At 47.1% G+C, this 25,409-nt stretch overlaps 1 protein-coding gene across 1 annotated transcript in view; it reads left to right on the plus strand.

Moving 5' to 3' along the window:
* CARMIL1 (capping protein regulator and myosin 1 linker 1) overlaps positions 1-25,409 on the plus strand; it is a 1,545,633-nt gene that overhangs the window by 926,850 nt on the left and 593,374 nt on the right. The window contains exons 12-13 of the mRNA XM_069613644.1: positions 2,752-2,838; positions 18,176-18,279. Coding sequence (XP_069469745.1) covers positions 2,752-2,838; positions 18,176-18,279 — 191 coding nt within the window. The remainder of the gene's footprint in view (positions 1-2,751; positions 2,839-18,175; positions 18,280-25,409) is intronic.

The following is a 25,409-nucleotide window of genomic DNA, read 5'->3' on the forward strand; positions in this document are numbered from 1 at the left end:
CCTGATGAGGACCTTTTGAGGTCGAAACACATGTCTGCTTTTTGGGCCAAATTGACATTAAATCTTTGAATAATTGAGACTATGCAGTTTTACTCTATTACCTTTTGAGAAACCTGAAGGTGTCTCCCTGACTAATCCCCGAGGGTCTGTAATCCAGGTGGCCAGGACACAGCCATCGCTATTGCAACCTGTTCCTGGGGGTGGACCAGTGAGGGAGGATCACCTGGATGGGGGGTCCTTGGGGAGTGGAAATCGGACACATATGGGTGAGACGCAGTATCCTCCTTCTTATGACACCTTTTCTCCAACCTACCACGTAGGATACGCAAACACTTTACCCCCCAGCCCCTTTCCAACGTGAACACTTTTGCATATCACAAAGGATGACAGGCTAACACTCGAGCTATTTACCTAAAATGTCCCAATACTAGGGTCAGGCAAAGTCAGGCAATTGACCAGAACCACACACACCTGACGGCCCTTTCCCTTCCCCGCTGGGATAAAAGGTGGAGCACGAGAGCGCAATACGAGCAAGGCAAGACCGCTTGTCGAGAGAGCTAACTCAGCACGGCAGTTCAAGAGGAGTAGAAAGACTGTGCATACCGAGAGGGTGACAAGGGGAGAAGCAACCTTGCCCATTCCGACCAAGGCCCGTGAAACCTCGCAGAAGAAATCTTAAGACCACAAACAATAGACAGCAGCGTGTGTTGCAGCAGATGTCAACAGTACACAAGACCCTCCTCAGCTGATACCGAGCCAGGGAGAGACGCTTGTCTCCATGTTACCAACCTTGACTCCAAAGATCAAGAAAGCCAAGCGGTTCATCACAGCCGGTGAGTCGAGGAGAGAGTCGATAAGAAACCGAACTGTGTTAAACGGAAAGTAGAAAGCGGCTAGTTGAACTATGAAAGCATAAAAAGCAATTGATGATAAAGGGGGGAAAACCAGCAACAGAGGTGTCCAGCACCACGTGGGTGCTCACTTAAAAAACTCTGGTCGATTACCCGATTGTTGAAACTACGTTAACCAGAAGGCCTTGGGAAAGCAAGAAAGGGCGTCAAAGTGGTCATACAGGGGTCTTGTAAAATCCTCTCTACAGTCGAAAGTCTTTGACCGACAGATGATTGTGAAGCTAAGAGAAATGAATCCTGCATCGTAAGAATTAAATGAGCAAGGTACGATTGACAAGATTGAACCCAAAAGAGGGATGCTGATACAAAGGGGGCAAAGTCTAAAGTCCTGAAATAGAGTGTGTTGACAAGAGGGAACCCGGCCACCGGATGTACACAGTGAACTGTCCAAAAAGACATTGAGATTTGTGAATATCACAGAAGAAATTGCCTTGAAAGCCATAGTGAACCCGATCGAGGGGAGGCGAACAGTTGAGTTTGGATCTCCGCCCAGAAGAGGGGATCCAAGGATAAGAAGCCAACACCCACCGACCCGTGAAGGCCAACAAGAAAAATACAAGAGTGGTCTGAGCCGGAAGAGGGGGAACCCAGGGGTGAAGAACTGTCACCCAAATAAAACCTGAGAAGAACTGTGGAACATTTTGTTGAAGCTTCTACTTTGAACCTGACAGACCCCTGAAAGCAAGAAAACCTAGCTATTGGAGGTCCTGGTATTATTAACAATCTTTCTAGGGATCTGCGCCCGGAAGTGGGGGATCCAAGGCATCACCCAACGTGCAAGCAGAAAGTAACTTTTGTTTATTATTTTGAATACGTCAGACCCACAGTGGTAAGAGACTTTTTGTAGAAAAGAGACTTAACCACTGAAGGCCCTGATTGCTGAGAGCAGAAGTGTTGGCTCGTGCTGGGAAAGCTTGAGCGTGTGCTGTGCTCCAAAATTCTATCTTGTCCCCTGCTGAAAACATGGGCAAGGGAGACCCCAGCTACCGCATCCTGACTTATTATTTGTGAACACTGCCTTCTTTCTTATGAACATTATCCCACACTTCTTTTTGTATTTAGCGTAAGGATTGGCAATAGGTTTTTTAGTGTAGGCTTTTATTTTGACAAGACGCCACTCAGACCGTCTTATTATTGTTTGATGGTCCAAGTTTGCTCCCATCTTAGTTTTAGGTTTAGCGTTTTTCCTGCCTATCTATACAGTTTAATAAACACCCTTGAACTGTGATCAATTGTTTCTGTCTTTACTGTTGCCACCATGAGTTCCTTAAACCTTTTGCATAAAGAGAAGTTCAGCAGCATCCAGTCATGATCAGGAGGGGTTCGCCAACCTCTTGGTGTCGTGGCTGAACCCTGGACTTCATAAAAACCCTTTGTGGTAGGCAGATTTCTGTGCACACAAGCAGCACTTTCATCATTGCAGTGAATCAGTTGGAATACTTATTTTAAAGTAATTTTTATGTTTCTTTACAGTTTATAAAGTATGTTGTATGCACTGTTATTAACTTTGAAAAGTGTCAAATGGTGTTTTTCAAATATCAATCTTATAACATGTAAAATTATCTCTTTGCTTAAGCATATTTAGAGAGCCTTACAGTTCCTTTTTTCCATTTTCAGAAAGATATGCACACGTGTATTTGGCAGAATTCTTATGATTGCATATATTTGTAAACAACTGATGCTTGTCCTTCATTAAATTGGCCATGAATATCAGGCCGCCTCTGACGCCACTTCAGCCTCTGCAAAAGCGATGCCCAAATAAATCATGTTTTAAAAGTTAAGAATTTGTTTAAAATCATCCCTGGTTGCCTCATTTGTTTAATTTGTTTTTGTTGTTTAGGGTTATCCTCCCTAAGTATTCAATTTGCCAAACTCCCCAAGGGACTGAAATATTTAAACCTATCCAAAACCTCAATGTCGCCTAAAGGTAAGCTCATCCTCAAAGCAGCAGTGTTTATTCATCAGTCTTTCAACATTCACTTTTTTGAATTGTATTAAAATATAAATTGATTGTTGTTTATCACATATATTTTGCTTACGTTATTTCAACATTTTTGCTTTACAAGTTTGCAACAATGTCATATTGCTTAATTTAACGGTTGTGTCCTATCTGACTTATAGTGTGCATTTGTGAAAAGAGATCCCTCTATTGCAGGATTATATAGGTAGGGCTATAATGTGTGACACATTCCACTACTCAGTTGTATAGTTAAATATTCAGCAAAATGCAGACTGAAATGTGTCTTATAGTGGGTTTATTTATTTCTACTTTTTTCATCAGCGTTTCTGGTGTTTTTATAACTACTGGAGACAGGCATGGTATGAAGAGTAGACACAGACAACAAGGGTGAAAGGACTTCCCTGTGATTCCACAGAGTAGTCCTAGACAGGCAGTTGAACCTGTCGTGCAGCCGAGGAGTTCTTTCTGCCAATGTACTCCTCAGGAGTACGTAAGGACTACCTGAGGAGCCTATTGACCCAAAGATGGTTAATGCCTCAGGAACACAGCTGACCTAAAAAGGAAAACAGGGTTATAACATAAGCAGCAATGGTAAGCACAAGATTACCCAAATACGATAAGCAGGATACCTTAACAGCAGTAGATGAACACCACTGCAATAGTCTGTTTAAGGCACTATGGGTCGTTATCCTATGAGTAAGGGCAAGAAGTACCAATAAACAGACCGTGAGAACAACAATCAACAGGTAGCAAGAAATTGCAATGTATGGAAATGTTGAAAGTCTTACCAAGGAGGCGAAAACAGCATAGGAAAACAAGAAGAGCTGAAGGAGTCCAGACAGGAAACACAATCCAATAATGCCTGATACCCGCCGGCACGAGGATGCCTGAAAAGTCCCACAAGAAAGTCTCTAGTTCAGTGCAATCCAAACCCTGAACCCGACGACACGAGGACGCCTGAAAGTGTTCACAAGGCAGTCTCTAGTCCAGAACGCCAAATCATGTGGCAGAAGTTGCAGGTGACTAGACCGATGTAATGCTGGCAGAGAAAGAACTATGATGGCAGGCGGTTGTGATATAGTTTCATTCAGAGGATTTCTTTGTGAAGGAGGTGTTCATCACAGACACTGGGAATAGACAGTTCCACGTTTGTTGGAAAAAATAAACAAACTGAATCACAAAGAGAAAGCAAAGTCCCAAAGCGTTCCGAGGTTCCTGTTAACATTCGGGCATAAAACGTGAATAAAATCAAAGAGAAGTGGTAGCCAATATTCGTTCCGAGGTCATCAATAGTTGGGTCCAAACCAATACAGACAAGGGCTAGACAAAGGGTAATCCAGTAGAACCTAGCAAGATATCAAAACACAGACAATCACAAAACATAGTGTAGCTGCAGAATATGAGATTCAGAAGCAGCGAGTGGATTGTGGGAGGAGTCTAAGAAGGCATGATGTTCCCACGTGACCATGAGGAAAGGGCCGACCGTGACAGAACACGTGACCTACGAAACGCGGAATGCCAGCATTTCCAGGGCAACCCCCAATGCTCCCTGTAAGAACTACGGAGCAATGAAGAACTCTCATTCCTGCCAGGTCCGGAACACGTAATCCACCTACATGGAAATCAGGAAGAATGTGGTCACATCTGATTTGGACTCTCATGGTACTGACATTTCTTCAATCTCTTTGACTTCAGGTAATGCTGGATCCTGCCTGAATTCCACAGTCAAAGAGGAATGACATACCCCTTTTGTTTGTGATGACATACATAAAACCTCAAGGAACTTGGAATCCAATAGAGAGAATCCTATGCAGAGGCAAGCCTCTCATGGGAAGATGCTCTGGAGGGGCGAAGCGAAGATACACTGCAGAGCCATCAATAGCGTGGAGAACGAACAAAGACGCTGAAAGGCTGGCATCGGAAGCCAAGGGCAAAATAGGGATGGAGATGGTAAATCGACCGTCTCAACTGCTGGCGCAACCACCCGGAAGCCGTGTTTGGCCTGGGGCCCGGTAACTGACGACGAGAGCAGACCACAGCAGAGAGCTTGAATCCTCGATCTCTGCACGAGAAGTGCATTAGCTGCCGAGCCAAGTAGCGGAATGGAAGCGAACGCTCCGGAAGAGGTAAAGCCGGCGTGACGAGCGAACAGTGCTAGTCAAGACGAGGGAAGCCACAAAGGTTACGGAAGGCAGATAAATCCAAGCATGAGGATGACCTACCAAAACCCAGCTACAGCAAGCCTATCAGAGGCCAGAATGCTTTGGAGAGCCCTGAAAAAACCAAGAGACATTAATAGTTGAGGCTGGCAAAGCCACAAGGGTTACAGGAGCCAGATAAACCTGAGCGGGCAGACTCCCTACCTAAGCCGAGCTAAAGCAAGCCCATTGGAGGGCCAGAGGGCTTTGGAGAGCCCTGAGAAATGGGGAGACATTAATATTCAAGGTTGGGAATCCCACAAGGGTTACGGAAGCCAAGAAAACCTGAACAGGCAGACGCCCCACTGAAGTAAGAATGTCAGATGGCCAGACAACTTTGGGGAGGCCAGGAAACACGAAACATAATGAGCAGAACTGGGGCGAAAGAGAATCTGGAGGGTTCCAGTCTATAAACACAAAACAAGAACATTGGCAAGCACTAAGTTGGAAATGGTGGAATTGTATTAAGAAAACCTTTTCTTCCTGGAAAGAGGGAACCGTTTGAAATTAAGATTTGGCATACAGAACATACTGACGGGTTGAGGACTATATTGCGAGAAACTGACACACCTTTAAAACTTCCTGGAAAAGAGATCCAAGTGGTTGAGCCAGGCAGAAGCCAAGGACAGAGGATAGTGCTCTGGTCTTCTTTTTTTTTGTTATTTTTTCTAAGTGGTAAGCTAGTAGGATTTGGACAAAGGACTATTTCTTTTACACTTTGACGAGCACCCTTACTTTTAGTTGTTAGGTAGGGAATTCTCCTCGGAGCAGTATAGCAAGATAGGCATTTTCTTACTATATAACTACTTAGTCCAACTCCTTTTTTCTGGTTTGCACATACCGGCCGAAATGGGCAAGAGAGTGACAAAACAAACAATTTCCTGGTGGATTTTACTATGCGTCTCTGGGTCCAACTCTTAAATGGGGAATAGATATGCCTGAGGGTTTCAGGGCACACTTAACCAAGGGCGTAGCTGCTACTTCGGCTCACAAAATAGGAGTACCTGTAAAAGGCATTTGTCAGGCTGCAACGTAGGCCTTCATCCATACGTTTGCAAAACACTATTGTCTGGATACTCTTGTCAGCTCAGGAAACCCGTTTCGGCAGAGCGGTCCTTTACCATATCATTACGTGACTGTTGCAGAGTTCGCTCCTCCTACAATATGTTATTGCTATGGCAGCCTATCTAAGATGAGGAATCTGTTAGAGGACACAATCCATTAGAAGAACCAATGACTTACCTCTGGTAATTATCTTTCTGATGATTGGTTGTTCCTCCCACAGATGCCTCATCACCCTCACAGCCTGCCCCACAATCAAAGAGGTCCCTCCTATGACCTTCTCCTTTAACGCTATAAGGGGCTCTCTTTATTCATAATCCCCAGCACATCTGAGCATGGGGAAAAATGATAACTGAGGCAACGAGGCTCCATACACGCAATTTATTCCACCTCCATTCTAACATCTTATGACCTAACTGAATACTTTGCTGCAAAAATTTCAAAAATTTGAAACTCTCTCCTGACCTTTCTCAAATTCGCTCCTGCTACATTCTACACTCCGCCTACTCTGCCATTTTCATCTGCCTCTATCTCCCACTTTAGTCACACTAACACTGAAGAAATCATATCTCTGCTGATTAAGTCTAACCCCTCATGCGCCCCATCTGACCCTCCTACTCCTGAGCTAATCAAGCCTATTGCCTCTTTAGTGGCCTCCCACGCCACTGACCTCGACTCTGGTTACTTACCCTCTATTTTCAAAACGGCCACAGTCATCCTTCTCCTAAAAAAGCAAGGGGCTGATCTAACCTACCAGATAACTTTCACCCTGTGCCTCTCATTCCACACTACTCTAAAGTGCTCGAACGAGTTGTGTTCAACATCTTACTCATTTCTTAGGCATCCACAACCTTCGAGACCCTCTACAAGCAGGTTTCGGCTCATGTCACTACACAGAAACTGCTCTCCTGAAAGTCTCCAGCTTCATCACCTCTGTTAAGCACTCCAACCTATCCTCTATACTCATTCTCTGTGACCTTTCCACTGCCTTTGACACTGTCAATCACTCTGATCTCCTTGATACTCTTCCTTCTTGGGATTTGTGATCAAGCCCTTGCCTGGATTGAATGCTACCTGGCACCTTGCCAATTCTTTCTCTGATGGAGCAACAACCCTCAACTCATTCCTCTAACTGTTGGTGTTCCACAAGGCTCTATCTTGGGACCTCTCCCCTTTACTCTCTACACCACTGCTCTTTGGCACACTAATCTCTTTTTTTACCAACTCTTTATGGATGACACTCAAATCATCTTCTCTTTTCCTGATCTCTCTATCAAAATGTCAAAATGTCTCTCTGCCATAGCATATCGGATGGCATTGCACTCTCTCATGTTAAATTCTACCAAAACAGAGGTGCTTTTCTTCCCTGCCAAATACTCTCTCTCATCTCTTCCCCTGCATATCCAGTTGCCACTTGGCCCTCTCTCCTACTCTTGTTCAGCTAGAAACCTCTGCGTCATCTCAGACTCTTCTCATGCCTTCTCTACTTTCATCACCGAAACTGCAACGGCGGCTCATCTCAACCTCCTAAATATTAGGAAAATCAGGCACCTCCTTCCTTTCAACAAAGCCAAGCATCTCTTAACCACTCTTGTCGTCTCTAAACTGGACTACTGTGCCAGCATCCTCTTTGGTCTCCCCATCTATGCTTTCTGTCCTCTTGACAAGATAATTAACTTTGCTACCACAACTCTTTGAACTCCCTCACTTCACACCTACTTCCTCGTACACTCACAAGGCTGCATGGCTTACGATGCAAAACGGGGCTAGATTTAAATGTAGTCTCCTAGTTCACAAATATATCCACGGTAACGCACCACCTTATCTATCCTCCTCTATCCAACTCTACAAGCTTTCTCGTAATATCCGCTATGCCTCCTTGACTACACTTGTGGCACCTCTCCTCCCTGTGCTTCCTCTTGCCTGCGCTCTTCCTCTCTTCTTACTCCACTTTCATGGAATTCTATTCCCCTGGACATCGAGAAACAGTCCATCCTGATTTCTTCAAAACCAAACTAAAAGCCTTCCTCCTCATCTCCGAGTTACCCTCTTAACCTACCTCTAATCTGCATTTTATCTAATATTTTTCCCTTGCCTCTAACCTGCCTGTGTCCGTCACTTTCTCTGCCTGTACACTGTCAGTTTTATTACATGGCACACTCCAGCCAGGGATTCCATCCCGACAATGAATGTGGCGTGCAATAAAGCCCTTTTTATTTTTAATAAACCAAAGGTTCTTTTCTGTTTGAGTAGGCCTCCAACCCGTCTCGCACCCAACCTCCAAAAACACCCCGTGTCACAATGGACCAGGAATCAGGCCGGTGTGTATCAAGAAGATATTTATTAATGTATGATTTAATGAAGAATGAAAATAATCAACAATTTCACAGGTCCCAATGTGGTGGTAACACAAAGCACTAATCTCTACAAAACAATTAGGTTAAGATATCCGGTTACAATTCTCACAATCTTTAACGGCAACAGAGAAAAAGAACAGTTTTAGAAAGAGATAACACCAACGGTTTAGCACTCCCCCTTGCAACATTCACCCCCAAACATCAGGTAACTTGATTCCTTTGAATGGAAGGTAGTGGCAAGGAGTAGGGCTAGAGAGAGAAAATAGGATTTGGAGTACAGCCCACCACCCCAGATGGGAAGTCAGCAAAGAAAGTGAAATCCTGTTTTTGAAGCAAAATGCAGAATGGGATTTTGATTATTACTCACAACTGCTAATGGACAGAGTGAAAGGAATTCCTGTTGCTACACTTGAGGAGATAGGGAAGCTTAGAGACTACTAATCAGCACACCAGGGCAACATAGAAATAAAGTAGGAAAATCGGTTTTGGGAGAAAGCAAATGCAAAAGGAAAGATACAATTGCAAATGGGAATTTGTTTTACACTGGATGTACAATGACAGGCAGCTCAGGGAAGGGGTATAGCTCAGAATAGGAAAATCGGTTTTCATTGACACAGACGGAGACACATAAGTTATAGACTTGTAGGCAAAAGGAATTGCTCTCAATGGGACTATGGTTTGGGTTTTTAACAAAACAGATGCAAATAGGAATTAGTGGGGTAATGCACACAATACACGGACAAACTCAGTTTTTAGTAACAAGGAGAATAATTCTTTTGAGGTAACGCTTTAATGACTATAATTATTAAAGAAACAACAGGTACAAGGGGGTTAATTTTGAATTTTAACCAACTTGTACCTTGAATTTCAATGGGGGAATTAATTGATTTACTTAAAAAAGTGCTAAGGATTTACACACACTGAGAGGTTTACCAAAGGGAATATGCGAACAAACACAGGCTAAACACAGATTCTTCTATAGGAAGGTAACTGAATTATACTGGCAATTTGGGGTTTTCAATGGGGTTTTCAATGGGGTTTCAATAGGTTTTCAATGGGTGCAATGCTACAAAAAGAAAAGGCTTATGCAATTTAAGGCTGGGGTTATTTGCTACTTACAAAGTAAGCCTTGGTTTTTGATTCTAGGAAGCCAGCTGGATCTCAGGACACTCTGGCCAGCTAGGCAAGGGGTATGGTCACTGCACTCTGCCTTGGTTTGAGATTCTGGACAGCCAGCTGGATCTCAGGACACTCTGGCCAGCTAGGCAAGGGGTCTGGTCACTGCACTCTCATATATGGTATGGTTCAGTTGCCTCCTCTCTGTCCTTCTCCTGTCTCCCCGGATTCTTGTGTGTGTGTGTGAGACCTAGTACAGTCCCCCTTATATAGCACAAAGGACATCTGTCATGATTCCTGCCCCTCATGTCCCCAGCCCTTCAAGATGTTAGGCTGGAGCCAGGCCACAATCACCTACATGGCCCTCAAGGGCCTCTCCATCCCTCCAAAGACCCACTTGGAGTCCGACCTGGCGCTTGTGGCACCAGACTCACTCACTCCCATAGGATAACATTGGGGATTGGACTTGTAGTGCATTGATGGGGAAAAGATGGATGCCCCCACATATTTCGGTTCCCAGAACTGCATGTGCAGTCTAGTCTTTTGGGTGTGGTTCAGCCCAGAGACTCCTGGGATACCCAGAGACTATTTAAGCCACGCCCAGGCTGAGAAAAATGCTTTGTGTTTTCTGCACCTGCAGCGTGACACTCACCGTGTTTGGATCGGTCTCCAATAGGCCTGCATCTTTCTTCTGCGCTCAGCTCCTGCAAGTACAAGAACATCGTTAGGAACAGCCTTACCTTGCAGCGCTTCTGCCCATCATTCATCGCTTCTTCTGTTCTGCGGGCATCTTCGGCGGTGTCATTCCCATCCCGGCACGCCGCTTCCTAAGGAAAATGGAAAAGAACAGAAAAAAAGGCATTAGTAAGCATTCACCAAATCTTCGCTTATTTTTAAAGACTGTACGAGCTTCAAACGCTTACCTGAATCCCAGCCGCTCTGGGGAAACTCTGTCTCCGGAACTTCTCATTCATCTGCAAGAGGGAAAAGACACTCCAGGTTAGCGTGGAAACATCTAGAGGCGCTGCATACCGCGCTTACTCACTGCATTTCTTCTTCATAACCGGCATCCACGCTGAAAATGTTGTGGCACCTAAAAGACACAGAAAAAGAACTCCGTTCAATACAAATACGAAAGGGTCGCATCGCGCTCTCACTCACCTTCAGTGCTACTCATCTCAGCAGCACGTCGCCATCCCCGGACGCCGGCCATCATCTAAGGAAGGAAAGGAGCGAAGTTAGAGAAATGTTCAAAAGACTCATTATACTTACCTTTCGGACTCTTGCCAGTGAAGTAACTAGGCAGCAACGAGCCCGCATCAATCAACGTGCCTCTGCGCTGAAAGCAGGACGGAGAGCACACTTTCCAAGAAAACAAGGCCCTGTCTTCAGTCGAGTAGACTCCAGGGAAGGGTTTGAGGTCGTAAGAGGTCAGAACAGGCTGAGTGACGTCCCCGTGGGTACCAGGTGAGTGTTACAACATCACTCCCTTTACAATTACAATCTAGGGGGAGTACTCTATAATTACCCCTACCTCTCGGATAGGACAGTTTACCCTTCCTCTCTCCACCGCCTGGCATGATTGGTTCAAGGGAAGAGAGCACCATCTGTCTATTTGCCTTTATTACCCTTCTTTGTTCTCTTGGCCACTTTTTGACAAAAACCAGTTATGTCTCCTAATTTCATAATTCTACTAGCCCATAACATATGCATTTGTTATGCGGTTTGCATGGGTCATGGGGTATTAGGTAAGCCGATCACCAAATCCGCATGAGGTAACATGGCCCTTTGGCACATTTTTGTAATGTTCATAAAATGTATAATAGTTATGACTCTGCAAATGATCAAGCATGTTCCTAATTTCACCTTCCATCTTTCAATCAAATCTCATAATTGTCACATCTTCCGAGCAGCCAGAAACTGGTCTTAACTGGCCATTTCAGTCCACAAAGTCCTAGGAAAATGCACTTTAGCTCTTAAAAACTGCCTGGAAATTACATAAAAACATAGCATAAAATGAAATTATTTCCCATTCTAATTGCTGCGAAAAATGCCTAAAAATGGAATCAGTCCTTTAATGTCAATTCAGAGGATCTGTCCCCCTCTGCGGCAGGGACCCTTTATCTCCCACAGCTGGTGACCAGAGATTCTTGTGACCCCCTTTGAAGTTGTCAGTGTGTCCTTGGTAGTGGGTGCAGGAAGGAGCTCGCACCTCACAGTCATGTTTTAGCCATACTTGCTTTTGAAATCCCTGAGCCCCTGCCTTCAAGTCTGGCAGAGCAGGGAATTATAACACCCTCAGTACATCACATGTCATTGCAGGATGATTCACTAGTAGGTGCGACTTCCAGTGGGAAGCAGGGCTTTCAATTGAGAAGGTTCCTGCCTGAACCCAAAAACTGGTTTATCCAGTATTATGAGCCTCTTCCAAGGTGATTGAAGTGTTGTGGGTCGAAACATAATGTACATTGCTTAGTCAACTCCCCCGCACCCCACAGCATATTTTCCTGGCATTTCTGTGTGAGCAGAGCTTTCCTTTCACGGTGGCTTTTCAAAGTCAGTTTTCATTTTCACAAGCGGGCAAGCTGGTTTTTCTTTCGTTTGCAGTGTTTTAAGGGCTGCTGTTCAAGTGAAATGGAAAGAAAAAGCTGTGTTGGGTTGCAATGTTGAAATCCTTGCCCCTCATGTGAATTAAAGTAAAACAAGGCCGTTTTTGGATGTAGTGCATAACTTCACGTCGTTTAGGTGAAACCAAAGCAACACAAGACTGTTTTTGGGATGCAGTTCCTACTACTTCTACTCATGTGACAGGGAAAGCAAAGCACAGCCGTTTTTGGGATGCACTGCATAACTTCATGTCATTCAGGTGAAATAAACGCAAAGCAGCAAAGCAGCAAAGCACGGCCGTTTTTGGTGGCAGGGTTTAAATGCCATGTTTCCGGTGAAGGGGATTTCTGTTTATGGCCTTAAAAGCACCCTACAAAACTACACTTGTATCCATCTGGTCCCATCCCTAACACAGCTGGGCGTACCACCTACCTGCACTTAAAAATGTCTTCTGATGTTGGTTATGCTCCATCTCTGTATGTCCACCGATGTATTGTCCCTGGTGACTGTTCCATTTCCACAATCTGGTCAGAACATCACTCAAACTTACCCCTTTGTAAGAAGCTCACTGCTTACTGTCAATTCTGATTTCTTATCTATTGCACGTTCTTTTGTGATCAAAAGAGCAATGTTCCTCCCTACATATAAATAAATAAATAAATACATTTATATGAACGTCACACCCAGTACCAACGCCGTCAGCACCGAGGATCCTGGACGCTGAGGCGCCCAGCGCCCCCCTACTGGGAGAAATGTTTCCTAGATCTGCTAATGGCAGGAAAGTATATCTAAGGTCAGGTATCCATGGGAGGAACATCCATCAGAGAGAATAATACCAGAGGTAAGTAATTTGCTTGTCTAATCTTTAGTGTTCTACTTAGTTTAGTTTAGTTTATTATTTGTATAGCGCCGCCTGGCCCTAGGGCATCCAAGCGCTTGCGATGAATACAACAAGAATAATGAGTACAACAAGAATAATGCAGCAGAAATGTACAAATCGATTACATATTTACAAATTTACAGTCTTGGTGCATGCTAGTGCGGTAGGGCTAGGCAGTTTCTTTGGATAGAAGCCAAGTTTTGGTGTTGTGTCTAAATCTGTGAAAGGACGGTTCTGATCTCAGCTCGAGTGGAAGTGAATTCCAAAGTTTGGAGGCAAGCACGGGGAAGCTGGAGCCACCTGCTTTTTGGAGCTTAAATCTTGGGATATTTAAGCAGTGTGTTTGAGCTGATCTGGTAGGGCGCGCTGGGGTGTGGTGCTTGAGGTTGTCGGATAGGTATCTGGGTGCTTGGTTAGCTAGGCATTTGTGTGTGAGTGAGATGGTTTTATATTCAATTCTTTGTGGTATGGATAGCCAATGGCAGGTGCGTCTGGCGTCCGAGATGTGTTCATGTTTGGGTATGTTCAGGGCTGCTCGCAAGGCGTTGTTTTGTATGACTTGTAGTTTGTTGATGTTTTTCTGACTGGTTCCCAAGTATAGCGCATTGAGGTAGTCAACTTTGGAAAGGACTAGCGCTCTGGCTAAGGGGATGCAGTTGGATGGTGAGAGGTAAGGTCTGCTGGCATTGATAAGTTTACAAGTGTAAGCAGTGGCTGATGAGATGGAATTGATCTGTCTTGTCAGTGTGAGGGAGGAGTCGAGGTAGATTCCTAGGGTTTTGACGCTGTTAGAGACAATGATGTTATTGCCGTCTATAGTGAATGCTTGATAGAGTTTGTCGAGTTTATTAAGTCTGGGTTGGGAACCTAGGAGAAGAAGCTCGGTCTTGTCGTCATTAAGGCATAGGCCATGCTTGGCCATCCATTCTTGGATAATGGAATAAATGTTGTTGAGAGCAGTGAGGTCGGTGGAGTAGTCGCCTGTTAAAGGGATCAGTATTTGGGTGTCATCTGCGTAGTTGGTGTAGATGACACCCAAACGGTCCAGTATGTCAAAGAGGGGTTTCGTGAATACATTGTATAGAGTGGGGGAGACGCAGGAGCCCTGGGGGACACCGCAAGTGACTGGGGCTGGGATGGCAGAGGCTGTGGGTGCGAAGACTCTCATGGATCTGTTGTTAAGGAAGGAATGGATCCATGCGTTGGCGTTATCTGAAAATTTGGCTGCTGAGGATAGATGTTTGCAGAGGATGTCGTGGTTGACCAGGTCGAAGGCGGCCGATAAGTCAAGGAGGAGAAGGAGGGCTAGTTTACCATTGTCTTTAATGTTGTCCATCTGTGTCTTAAGGTCAATCAGGGCGGTCTCAGTGCCGTGTTTGGGGCGGAATCCTGATTGTCTGAGTCCTAGTAAGTTATTTTTCTCGAGGTGGTTCTGTATCTGGAGATAGGCAGCTCTGTCGAGGATTTTTAGTAGGAAGGGTACAGTCGTTATGGGTCTGTAGTTGGTGGGGACATTAGGGTCAAGGGTGGGCTTCTTAAGTAAAGGAAGAACCCAGGAGTCCTTGAGGTTGTTGGGCACTATGTTGGAGGTGAAAGATGCGTTGATGAGGGAGGTGATGAAGGGAGCAAGTTGTTTGGCAGCATCTTTAATGATAGGGGCTGGGCAAGTGTCGCCTTGGCATTTGGACGGTTTAAGAGAGTAGATTATTTCTTCAACCTCTTTAATGGTTATGGTGGAAAACTCAAAGAGGTTATTGTCATCATTTTGGGGGGTGGTGTGGGTGTGTGTAGAGGGGGTGATGTTATCGGAGAGGGTGAGGCTTTCTTTCTTTGTCAGGATTTTGGCTTGTAGCGTGGCAATTTTGCCTAGGAGTGCTTCCTGGATGTTCGTGCACCAGTGGATGTCTTTGTTGCAAGTGTCTGGAATGGGGGAGGGTGATTCGAGTTCTCTCAGGATATTGAAGAGCTCTTTGGTATTAGATTTGGCGTTGCTGATTCTTTCATTGTACATGTTTTTTTTAGACTGGATGATGGCTGATTTATAGATGTTCGATGCTAGTGCGTAGGATGTCTTATTAATAGTGGATGGTGACTGTTTCCATGCTAATTCAGCTTGTCTTTTGGCTTTGCGGAGTGTTTTTAGTTTGGGGGTGAACCAGGAATTGAGGTGTGCTCGTGGTTTGGCTTTCCGAAGCTTGAGTGGTGCTATGGTGTTTATGGCCTTAAGGATAGTTGTGTTGTATAAATCTACTAATTCAGTAGGGTTGGTCATGGTGGGTGAGAAGTCGATGATGGGTTGGAGTAGCGGGAGGAGTTTCTCTAGTGTGATATTTTTGTTGTTTCTTGTGAGTGTGGGTGGGGCATTGGAGGAGGGCACTGGTGTTTGAGTGCCTTTGTTGATGGTGAAGGTAATAAGATGGTGATCGGTCCAGGCGCATGGAGTGTTGGAGAGGATGGTAGTGTTGCAATTGAGGTCAGCTATCCAGTCAAGGATGCGGCCTTTGTTGTGTGTGGGTTGTGCGATATGGTGGGTGAGTCCTAATTCTGAAATGGTGTTGGCGATAGTGTGAGCTTTGTCATCTTTCTCATCATTGAGACCTAGATTAAAGTCTCCTAGGATGAGTAGTCGAGAGTTAGGTTTGATATTGTTAGAGAGTAGAAGGGCTATGTCGTCATTAAAGGATAGTATGGGGCCTGGCGGTCTGTAGATGAGGTGGATGGTGATAGTGCTTGTGTGCGTTGTGGATAGTTTGAGGGTGAGTAATTCCGCTGATGTCAGTGATTGGTTTTGTATGTGTCTAATGTTGATGGAACTTTTTGCAATAACGGCTACTCCACCACCTTTAGCTGTTTGTCTGTCTGCACGGTAGATGGTATAGTCATTGGGTATAGCAAGTGATAGAGAGGGGCCAGATGCTGGGTGGAGCCAGGTCTCTGTAATAGCTATGAAGTCGAGATCATTGACGGTAATAATGTTGGCAATGTCTAAGGCATGGGCGACTACAGATCTCGCATTGATGAGTGCACCTTTAATGGTTTCGGTGGTGATGCATGATTTTTTGGTGTGGGTGCGGGGGGAGGGTGCGATCAAGCCGTGTGATATCTGGTCTGTCGGAAGTGTAGGGCGTGTGCAGTGAGGGGCAGATTTGGTTAAGGTTATGTTTTGTTTGTTGCCTAGATTGGGGAAGGATGCGGGTGTGTGTGTTCTGGATCTGAGTCGGGTGAATCTCGATAATCCTGAGCAGGGATAGGATCTGCTGGTAGTGAGGTTCGTGATAGTGGGTTGGCCGATGGGAGTAGTTTGTGATGCTTCTTGGGGGCTGGGGGTGTCTGCTATGCGATGAGAGTCAATGGAGGAGGTAGGCTGGAAGGGGTTGATGTTGGGTAGGAAGGGGGTGGGGCAGGGTATGGGATAATGTCTGGGGCAGGCTAGTCTGCTGAGGCCGTTGGGGTGTAAGCGAAAGTGTGACCCTGTACAAGGGGTGTCATGGGGGACCAGGCAGAATGGGAACATAATGAGGAAGGTCCAGGTTATCATGTCTGAGTTTAGAGGGAACTGACGCACAAAATCGTCAGAGAGAAGCTAGTGCGCAATGTTAGTACACAATGGTGCTGCAGTGAGGGTACTAGCGCAGAGAATCGGAGAAATGCTAGTGCACAGTGCTGATACCCAGTACTAATACACAGTGTACTCTAGGCGACCATAAGGCATTACACAATGTCACAGTAGTCTCTAAGCGACCATAAGGCACTTACACAATGTCACAGTAGTCTCTAAGCGACCATAAGGCACTACACAATGTCACAGTAGTCTCTAAGCGACCATAAGGCACAACACAAGTGGTCACAGTGGTCTCTACGCGACCATAAGGCACTACACAATGTTACAGTGGTCTCTAAGCGACCATAAGGCACTACACAATGTTACAGTAGTCTCTAAGCGACCATAAGGCACTACGCAATGTCACAGTAGTCTCTAAGCGACCATAAGGCACAACACAAGTGGTCACAGTGGTCTCTACGCGACCATAAGGCACTACACAATGTTACAGTGGTCTCTAAGCGACCATAAGGCACTACACAATGTCACAGTAGTCTCTAAGCGACCATAAGGCACTACACAATGTCACAGTAGTCTCTAAGCGACCATAAGGCACAACACAAGTGGTCACAGTGGTCTCTACGCGACCATAAGGCACTACACAATGTCACAGTAGTCTCTAAGCGACCATAAGGCACTACACAATGTCACAGTAGTCTCTAAGCGACCATAAGGCACAACACAAGTGGTCACAGTGGTCTCTACGCGACCATAAGGCACTACACAATGTGAGCAGTAGTCTGTGTTATACCGTACTGCGAGAACAGGGTTCAGTGAAGGCTTGAAACAGTTAAGGTTGCTGGCTGGAACAGTTGAAAAAAGGTTGCTGTAAGGGGCGGTATGTTTACCCCAGAGGAGATGGGCAGGGGATCTAGCCCTATGCTCGGTGGTGTATACAGGCTAGAGATAGGCACAGTGCACAGTGCCTTCGAGGTGGGCCGGTTCGGAACCTGCTGGCTTGTGGTTGGCTCCCAATAGAGGAGAGGGGCCAATCACGATGTTTGCAGGGTTGCAGGGCCGGATGGAGGGCTAAAGATGCGGCGGACAGCCATCTTTAAATGGTGTGGACCTCGGGGCTTCGATTGGTGGCTGGATGCACTTTGAGTGCATTAATGGGGCAGATCCTGGCAGGAAGGGCCGCACTGGGCAACGCTGGAGCAGTGCGGATATAACTAAATAATTTGCCGCGTGTTGCCTTCAAGACGCACGCTCGTGCTGTAGCTAGGGACTCGTGACATACCTGGTGTCAGCAGCTCCAGCAGTAGATGGAAGGAGCTCCTGCTCATGGTGGCTCTGGATTGGTAAGGGCAGAGTTTCTGGCCCCTGGCTCCTGTGGCTCCGAACAGGCACCCAACAGGCCTTAGAATGGGTCTCAGATACTATGGCTGACTGCTTGGAGACCACTTTATGGTTTAACATGACTGAAGTGCGAAATGCACGTAAACCTGAGTATAAAGAGTATTTATTTTTCATTTTTCTACAGGAGTGAATAGCTTTGCCCAGTCTCTCAGTGCCAATCCGCTGATCGCTAGCACCCTCACCCACCTTGACCTCTCAGGGAACATTCTTCGGGGTGATGAACTCTCTGTAGGTTTTTCTATCATTTTTAATATGATGCATGTTTATGTATGAATTGGATGTCAATTATTTATGTACTGTCGAAATGAACTGAATGTTTTATCGTTCAAAATATATTATATGAAGAAAAGAACTTCATAATGAAATCCGCGTGTGCTCTTTGAAATGTCTCTCTGAATGTGATCACCTGATATCAACTCATGCGAACTCCCCATGGGCTACCATAGGGGCTGTCTTCCATGAACACACAGCCCCTTTGACTGCCTTTTCCCCCATCGGCTTTGCAATAATGATGCAGTTCTCTTTGTTCCCAGTTTTAATTGCTGCGTCTGACACACCTATTCTAGCGACGCGTGCCTGCTTATGGTTCCAGCGCTATTATTTCAGATCATAAAAGGTGCTTTTATTGTGCTTTTTACATGACCCTGTTTCCAAACCATGATGTCACTGTAGTGTAAAGTACAGGTAAATTCTCGTCATTCTGGGTTCATAGAATCATCAAACTTTTGCAGTTGTTCGGCCAAATAGGTTTGCGTATGAGGGCCTGTGGAGGAGCATGCAGGCATGAAAAAAAAGCCTCTACTCCCCTTTCAGGGGGCTATAAGGCCCGTCATAAAGCTGTGGAGCATATGTTTTAGAAACCTATTTGAGGAGGGGGCGCTGTTGCGCTCAATGGAACTGGCAGCCTGAGTGCCGAGCTCCGGACTGGGGAGATCCTGATCCCAGATATAACCGCCTGATATATATAATACCAACTCCATTTCCCTACACCCTGTGGACAAACCTCCCAAGGCTGCCCCTGCTTCTTCACGTGGCCCGGGATCCGGCGACCACAAAGAAAACACGTCGACTAGCATCGGCGGGAGAGCTTGCAGGCTCCCCCCGCTCTGCGGCTCCAGGAGGCGTGGCCAGCCGGACTGCTGAGTGCCGCGGCGTGGCGGCCTGGGAGTGGCGACTCAGCCCTCGATTCACGCCTGCTTCCTGCTTGAAACACTGTGGACTCCCGTTCATGCCGGGGGCCTGTGGCAGGTGCGGGCGGATGCTGCTGGGCCCCGGGCATCCTCAGCCCCTATCCTGCTCCCCTGTGAGGGACCCTACGGGCGGGCGCAGCGCGAGCTCAGTGCGACGCTGAGGGATTGTGGCACTGAGGCGGAGCTCGCGCTGGCATCGCGCTTCTTGCTCCCTCCCACCCCCCCCCCCCGCCGGCTGGGGAGGTACACCAATGACAGAACACGGTAGGTGGCTGGGGGGGCGGCTGTGGCCGCAGGGGTGTTTTTTTTTCTTCTTCTGAACATTAGATGTGCCCATGCCTACAGCCTGTTATGCCAAACTGTGAACTGCTGGCATACTACGAAACAATGCCTGCAGTCAGTACACGCTCCCACCCACGCTACTGGAAACACCCCCACCACTTCGCGGTGTGATTAACTGATCTGCAGGGCCCCCCCCTTGCCATCTGCCGTCCAGTGGGACCGTGGGCAAATTACCGGGTGAACCGGGGCCCGAGCGCCTCCTCCTACTTAATCAAACCCCAGAATTGGCACCATACAAGGGACCGCCACAGGCTGAGCCATACCCACTACCCCTGCTGCATACTGAATTAACTGGCTATTCACCACACAATCAACAGGGGCTTCCAACCTCATCACTTGGCGCGGCGCCCTCGGCAGGGACACATCATCGGCGACAGTATACTCACAACCACCCGGTGGGGTAGGGGCCACACTTACCTTAGACGTTCTAACGCAGGTCACTCGATGTACTGACCAGGGTGGGCCTGGAAATCCTATTGTACATGAAGGGGCAACAGAACGCAGATATCTCCAGCCGCCCACACCAACCCAGGCTCCCATGTCCCCCGCCCACCTACACCATGACCAAGGGAGCGGGAGCTGGGAAGAAACTGAGCTCCCTGAACATGTTTACAAAGACACCAGCTAAGTCGGCAACAGAGACACGTGAAGAGGCCCCTGCAACATCGACCATACCAGCCCCTGATGTCTCACAGAAGATGCTAGAATACATCCGCGAGGGGTTCACCACTTTACACACCAAGCTGGATGATATGAATGGCACCATCTCATCCATAAAGGCGCATATGGAAAAAACAGATGGCTGGGTGGCAGAGGTTGAGACGAGAGTAGGTGCCACCGAAGATGAGCTGGGTTCCCTAGGGGCCACGGTTTCCTCGCTCTCCACTCGGGTGCTGGCGGTGGAAAAAAAGAACGATGACTTAGAATCCCGCTCAAGACGCAACAATCTGTGCATAGTTGGTGTACCCGAGGACAATATCAACGGGCCCATGGAAGACTTTGTGAAACACATGTTGCTGTCAGTCCTAGATTCTCCGAAACTCTCCCCACAGTTCGCAGTGGAAAGAGCCCATCGTTCCTTAACTGCAAAACCTAAGCCTGGCGCACCTCCACGCCCCATCATAGCCCGAATTTTAAACTTCTGTGATCGAGATGCTCTCCTGAGAGCGGCAAGAGTCAAGGGGGAGCTACGAATGGGGGTGGCAAGGATCCATCCGTACCCTGACTTCTCTGTGGCGGTCCAGCAGGAACGCAACACCTATGTGGCAGTAAAAAAAAGGTTCCGAGATCTAGGGGTAAAATACTCAATGTTATTTCCCGCCAAACTAAGAATAGAACACTCCAACCAGACATTCTTCTTCACCATCCCTGAGGAGGCCTCAGCATTCATAGATGAACACTTCTCTGGCTGATTCTTCGCCACTGTTGTGACACCGCAATGCCTGAACATTATGCACCAAGTTCTTGTCTGGAAACAGGCCCATCGTTGTCCTCACACACAGTCGAGGCTATGTTATATGGAAATGTATTAACAGTTTGGTCATGTTATCCCATTGAACTGCTGATCCTCAACTTGTGCAGCCTATATTAATTACACTGTTAATTGTGTGGTATTGAAAATCTGCTTAAATGTTCCCCAGTCCGGTGCGTCAACGCCAGCTAGCAGGCCCCCAGGCGCTGATGCCGATGAGTTTGTTGTTGTTATGGTCATGTTGGGTTATCATCCCTCTGGTTGGGGGAGGGATCTGGGCGGGGGGGATTGGGAGTTATGTTAAAAAGGATTTGACAACCACAAAAGATGCCACACTTACCGCTATACTACATCATGGGGTTGCGGACGGTGCGTTGTACCCACCCCAGCTAGGCAGGAATTGGCTAAAGCTATTCCGGAGACCGGAAGTCAACCAACGCCCCTACACAAATGGCAGATAGTAGCTTAACTTTCATGAGCTGGAATGTGAGAGGTCTAGGTAACCACAAAAAGATGAGACAGATACAATTCTATGCGGAACGCCATGGCATTAAAATCCTATGCCTACAAGAGACCCACGCCCACTCTGAACAATGCGTAAAGTTCGCTAAACAATGAGGGTCTCAGAGGTACTTCTACCCAAAGTCGAGGTGTCCTAACTCTGATACAGAAAAGTCTTAAGTTCTCCTGCTGTCACTCACGGATAGACCCACAGGGGGGGTATGTGCTAATCCTAGGCAGTCTGCAAAACCAGGGGGTGGCTATATTAAATATCTAGGGCCCGAACATTGATGACCCAGATTTCTACCTACACCTGGCCATGGTATTGGAAAGCTACCCCCTGGTCCCGATCAGATGGGGTGGCGATTTTAATACGATACTAGATGTCAACCTGGAAAGATCGGGCTCTAGACCTCGTCAATTATCCAAGGCAGCCTACACTATTCTAACAACGCTCCCTCGCTTGGCGATCGTGGACGCCTGGCGACTCATGTACCCGGACTCCCGCACTTTCTCCTACTACTCCTCTGTCCATGATTCACATTCTAGGATAGATAGGTGGCTTAGATCAGATATATTGGTCAGGTCCCTATCCCACCTAAGGATCCTCCCTAGAACTTTATCCGATCACTCACCGGTGATCATCTCATTGTACTGGGGTCATGACTACGATAAAACGAGGCAGTGGAGAATGGGCCCCCATGCCCTACTCGATCAGGTCTTCGCATCTGAGATTGAGTCTTCCATCGAGGATTTTTTTTAGGTTAATACTAATTTGGTGTCATCACAAGCCACCCTTTGGGAATCCTTTAAAGCATACATCAGAGGTATTGCCATCTCCAAGGGGTGTGGTAACCTGAAAGAAATCCGCTCGGACATCACCAATAGCGAGTCGACACTAGCAACACTTGAGACCCAATATGCCCTGGATCAATCCCCTGAAATATTTGCACAACTAGGGTCAGAACTAGACACATTCCGCAGCCTAGCCGAACGGGAAGTCAAGTTCCTAGACAGCCCTCATTCGGTAAGAAAATATGGCGAGGGAGTGCGTCCGGGCAGATTGCTCGCTAGGTTGATAAGCCGAGAATTTGGAGCTCCCAACATACCTGCGATAGAGAGACGCGATGGAACACTGGCCACTTCACCACAAGACATCAACTCAGAGTTCCTATCATTTTACACCTCCCTATACTCCAAAGTTGAGGGCCCCCAGATATCAGAAATTAACTCCTATTTAGAGAACCTCCCTCTCTCGGTCCTTTCCACTGATGCCAGCGTTTCTCTGGAGAGACCGTTCACTCCTGAAGAGCTCACAGAGGCCATTGAGTCACTGGCATCGGGTAAAGCCCCTGGCCCGGATGGCCTCCCCATTGACTTCTATAAGCGATTCAAATCTCTCCTGATCCCACATTTGCTGGCCCTGTGGGAGGAGGCATGTGAAGGGGGTATTCTCCCCCCCACACTCCGAGAGGCAATGATAACAGTCCTTCTTAAACCCGGCAAAACTCCCACCCAATGCGGCTCATACCGACCCCTTTCACTTATTAATTGCGATGTCAAAATATATGCCAAACTACTGGCCACCCGGCTGGCCTCATTCATGCCCCATATCATTCACCCTGATCAAGCGGGATTTGTCCCGGGCAGATCCACTTCTTTGAACCTGAGGAGACTCTTTAATGTGATCAGTAGGATCGATCCGGAGTTGCATGCGGTGGTGGCCACCCTAGATATGCAGAAGGCATTTGACTCAGTGTTGTGGGACTATCTATGGCGAGTCCTAGAGAAGTGTAAATTTGGTCCCAATTTCCGCAAATGGAATTGCTCTATACCGGCCCAACGGCCAGGGTCTGCACTGAGGACATATGCTCCTCCCCCTTCCAAATAGCCAGAGGAACACGACAGGGCTGTCCTTTTTCCCTGTTAATATTCGCCATAGCCAGGGAACCCTTTGCCGATATGATGCGCCAGTCACACTCTCATAGAGGCTTGCATACAGCGGGCCAGACCGATATTGTTTTTCTGTATGCCGATGATGCCCTGCTGTATATTCGCTCCCCAGAGGTCAACCTTGCCCCAATCCTGGAGGACGTGGTCCATTTAGGATACATATCCGGGTTAAAGGTGTATTTGCTCCAAGTCTATCCTATTCCCCTCTATGGACTGCACACTACCCCCGTCAGTCCTAGGAGGATTCACATGGTCCCAATCCAATATTACTTACCTTGGGGTGGAGGTCTCCCAGGAAATGGTCAAGCTACGTGAGGACAACTACCGGAACTACCTCACAAACCTTGCCACTAAAATTGATAGTTGGACCAGACTTCCCATTTCATTAGCAGGTCGGATAGGCATACTTAAAATGGTGGTACTGCCCCAACTCCTTTACCGATTTACTAATCTCCCCCATGTGGCCAGGTGATGACTTCTTCCAATCGCTAAGCCGCATAACCAACACCTTCCTATGGCACTCCGGCGCAGTCCGACTCAAATTAACAACACTGTCCACTCCTATGGAGCTGGGTGGGTTTGGCGCCCCGACTTTGCCAAGTATTGGTTGGTAACCCAGTCCCAATTTGCTTCCCACTGGTTTAACACCACCGAACCACCCCCCCTGCCCCCTCATGCTCGGCTAGAGAAACTAACGGTCAGTGACCGAGTAATTGGTTCCCTTATTCTCAAACTCGTTCCGGCTGACCCGGACTCAGCAAACCCTGTTGCCAGTACATCCTTGGCTCTCGCTAACATCTGGAAACTGGTGAAAACACCTCACCCCTTCCACGGGCACCTCCCGCTCTGGAACTTCTTCCCCGATGTCCCACACATCCCACAATCCATTGTAGCTCGCCGGGCTGATGAGGGCTTCTTGACCGGGATGTCTATGAACAGGGCAACTTCCTCGAATGGGCAGACCTCCCAATCCCCCTCAAACGAAGGCCTTCAGCATGGCTGCAATACTCCTCTCTATGGAAAAACCTCAAAGCCAGATACCCCAACTTCCCTACAATACCACCTGACGAGCCCATAATTGCGGAGCTGTGCTCCTTTGATTCCTTTAAAGGGAAAGTATCACGACTTTACACTCTACTACAGATCAAGGCGGCCCCCTCCTTCGCTAAACTAAGGCATAGGTGGGAAGAAGACCTCGGAGTTGAGATCACTGATGAGCGCTGGTCCCGGATGTGTGCTTGCACTCACAACGTATCGTATAACTCACAGTTCAAATTGATACAATTCAAGGTGTTAGATAGATACCACCACACTCCAGACAGACTACACCATATGTTTAGTGATCTCTCGTTCAGCTGTCCTAGGTGTGGTGCGGATCAAGCCCCCTACATTTATATGATCTGGTTCTGCCCGCGGCTGTCGCAATTCTAGTCCGAAGTATGCTCCACAATTTCTGTTATATTAGACCATATCATAGACCCATCCCCAATACGTTGCCTGTTCCACGACTTCCCCCAACTGGGTCGTGACTCAAGGAAACTAGCTGGACTTTGCATGGTACTGGCTGTGCGCTGCATTTGATGAACTGGCTGCGATCCAGAGTACCCACGTATGCACAGTGTGTCAGGACAGTCACGTGGGCGCACGATACTGAAGAGACCTGGGGTGCTCTGCAACATCCGCACTCGAGACCAAGGTATATCTGGCGGAAATTCCGTAGTTATATGTCCACCATAACCTCGAACTCTGACACTGAACCTTCTACCCCCGCCCTTTCCCCCAAATAATGCCAGCCTGTGATTTGTCTCTCTTAATCATATACTCAAGTCGTCACCTAATCATCAACCCTCTTAGTGCACTCTAAATGCCAGCACTGTATTGTATAAAGTTGCATTGTGTAA

The sequence above is a fragment of the Ambystoma mexicanum genome, chromosome 5p (genome assembly GCF_040938575.1).
Source record: "Ambystoma mexicanum isolate Mex_15411 chromosome 5p, UKY_AmexF1_1, whole genome shotgun sequence".
NCBI classification, from domain to species: Eukaryota; Metazoa; Chordata; class Amphibia; order Caudata; family Ambystomatidae; genus Ambystoma; species Ambystoma mexicanum.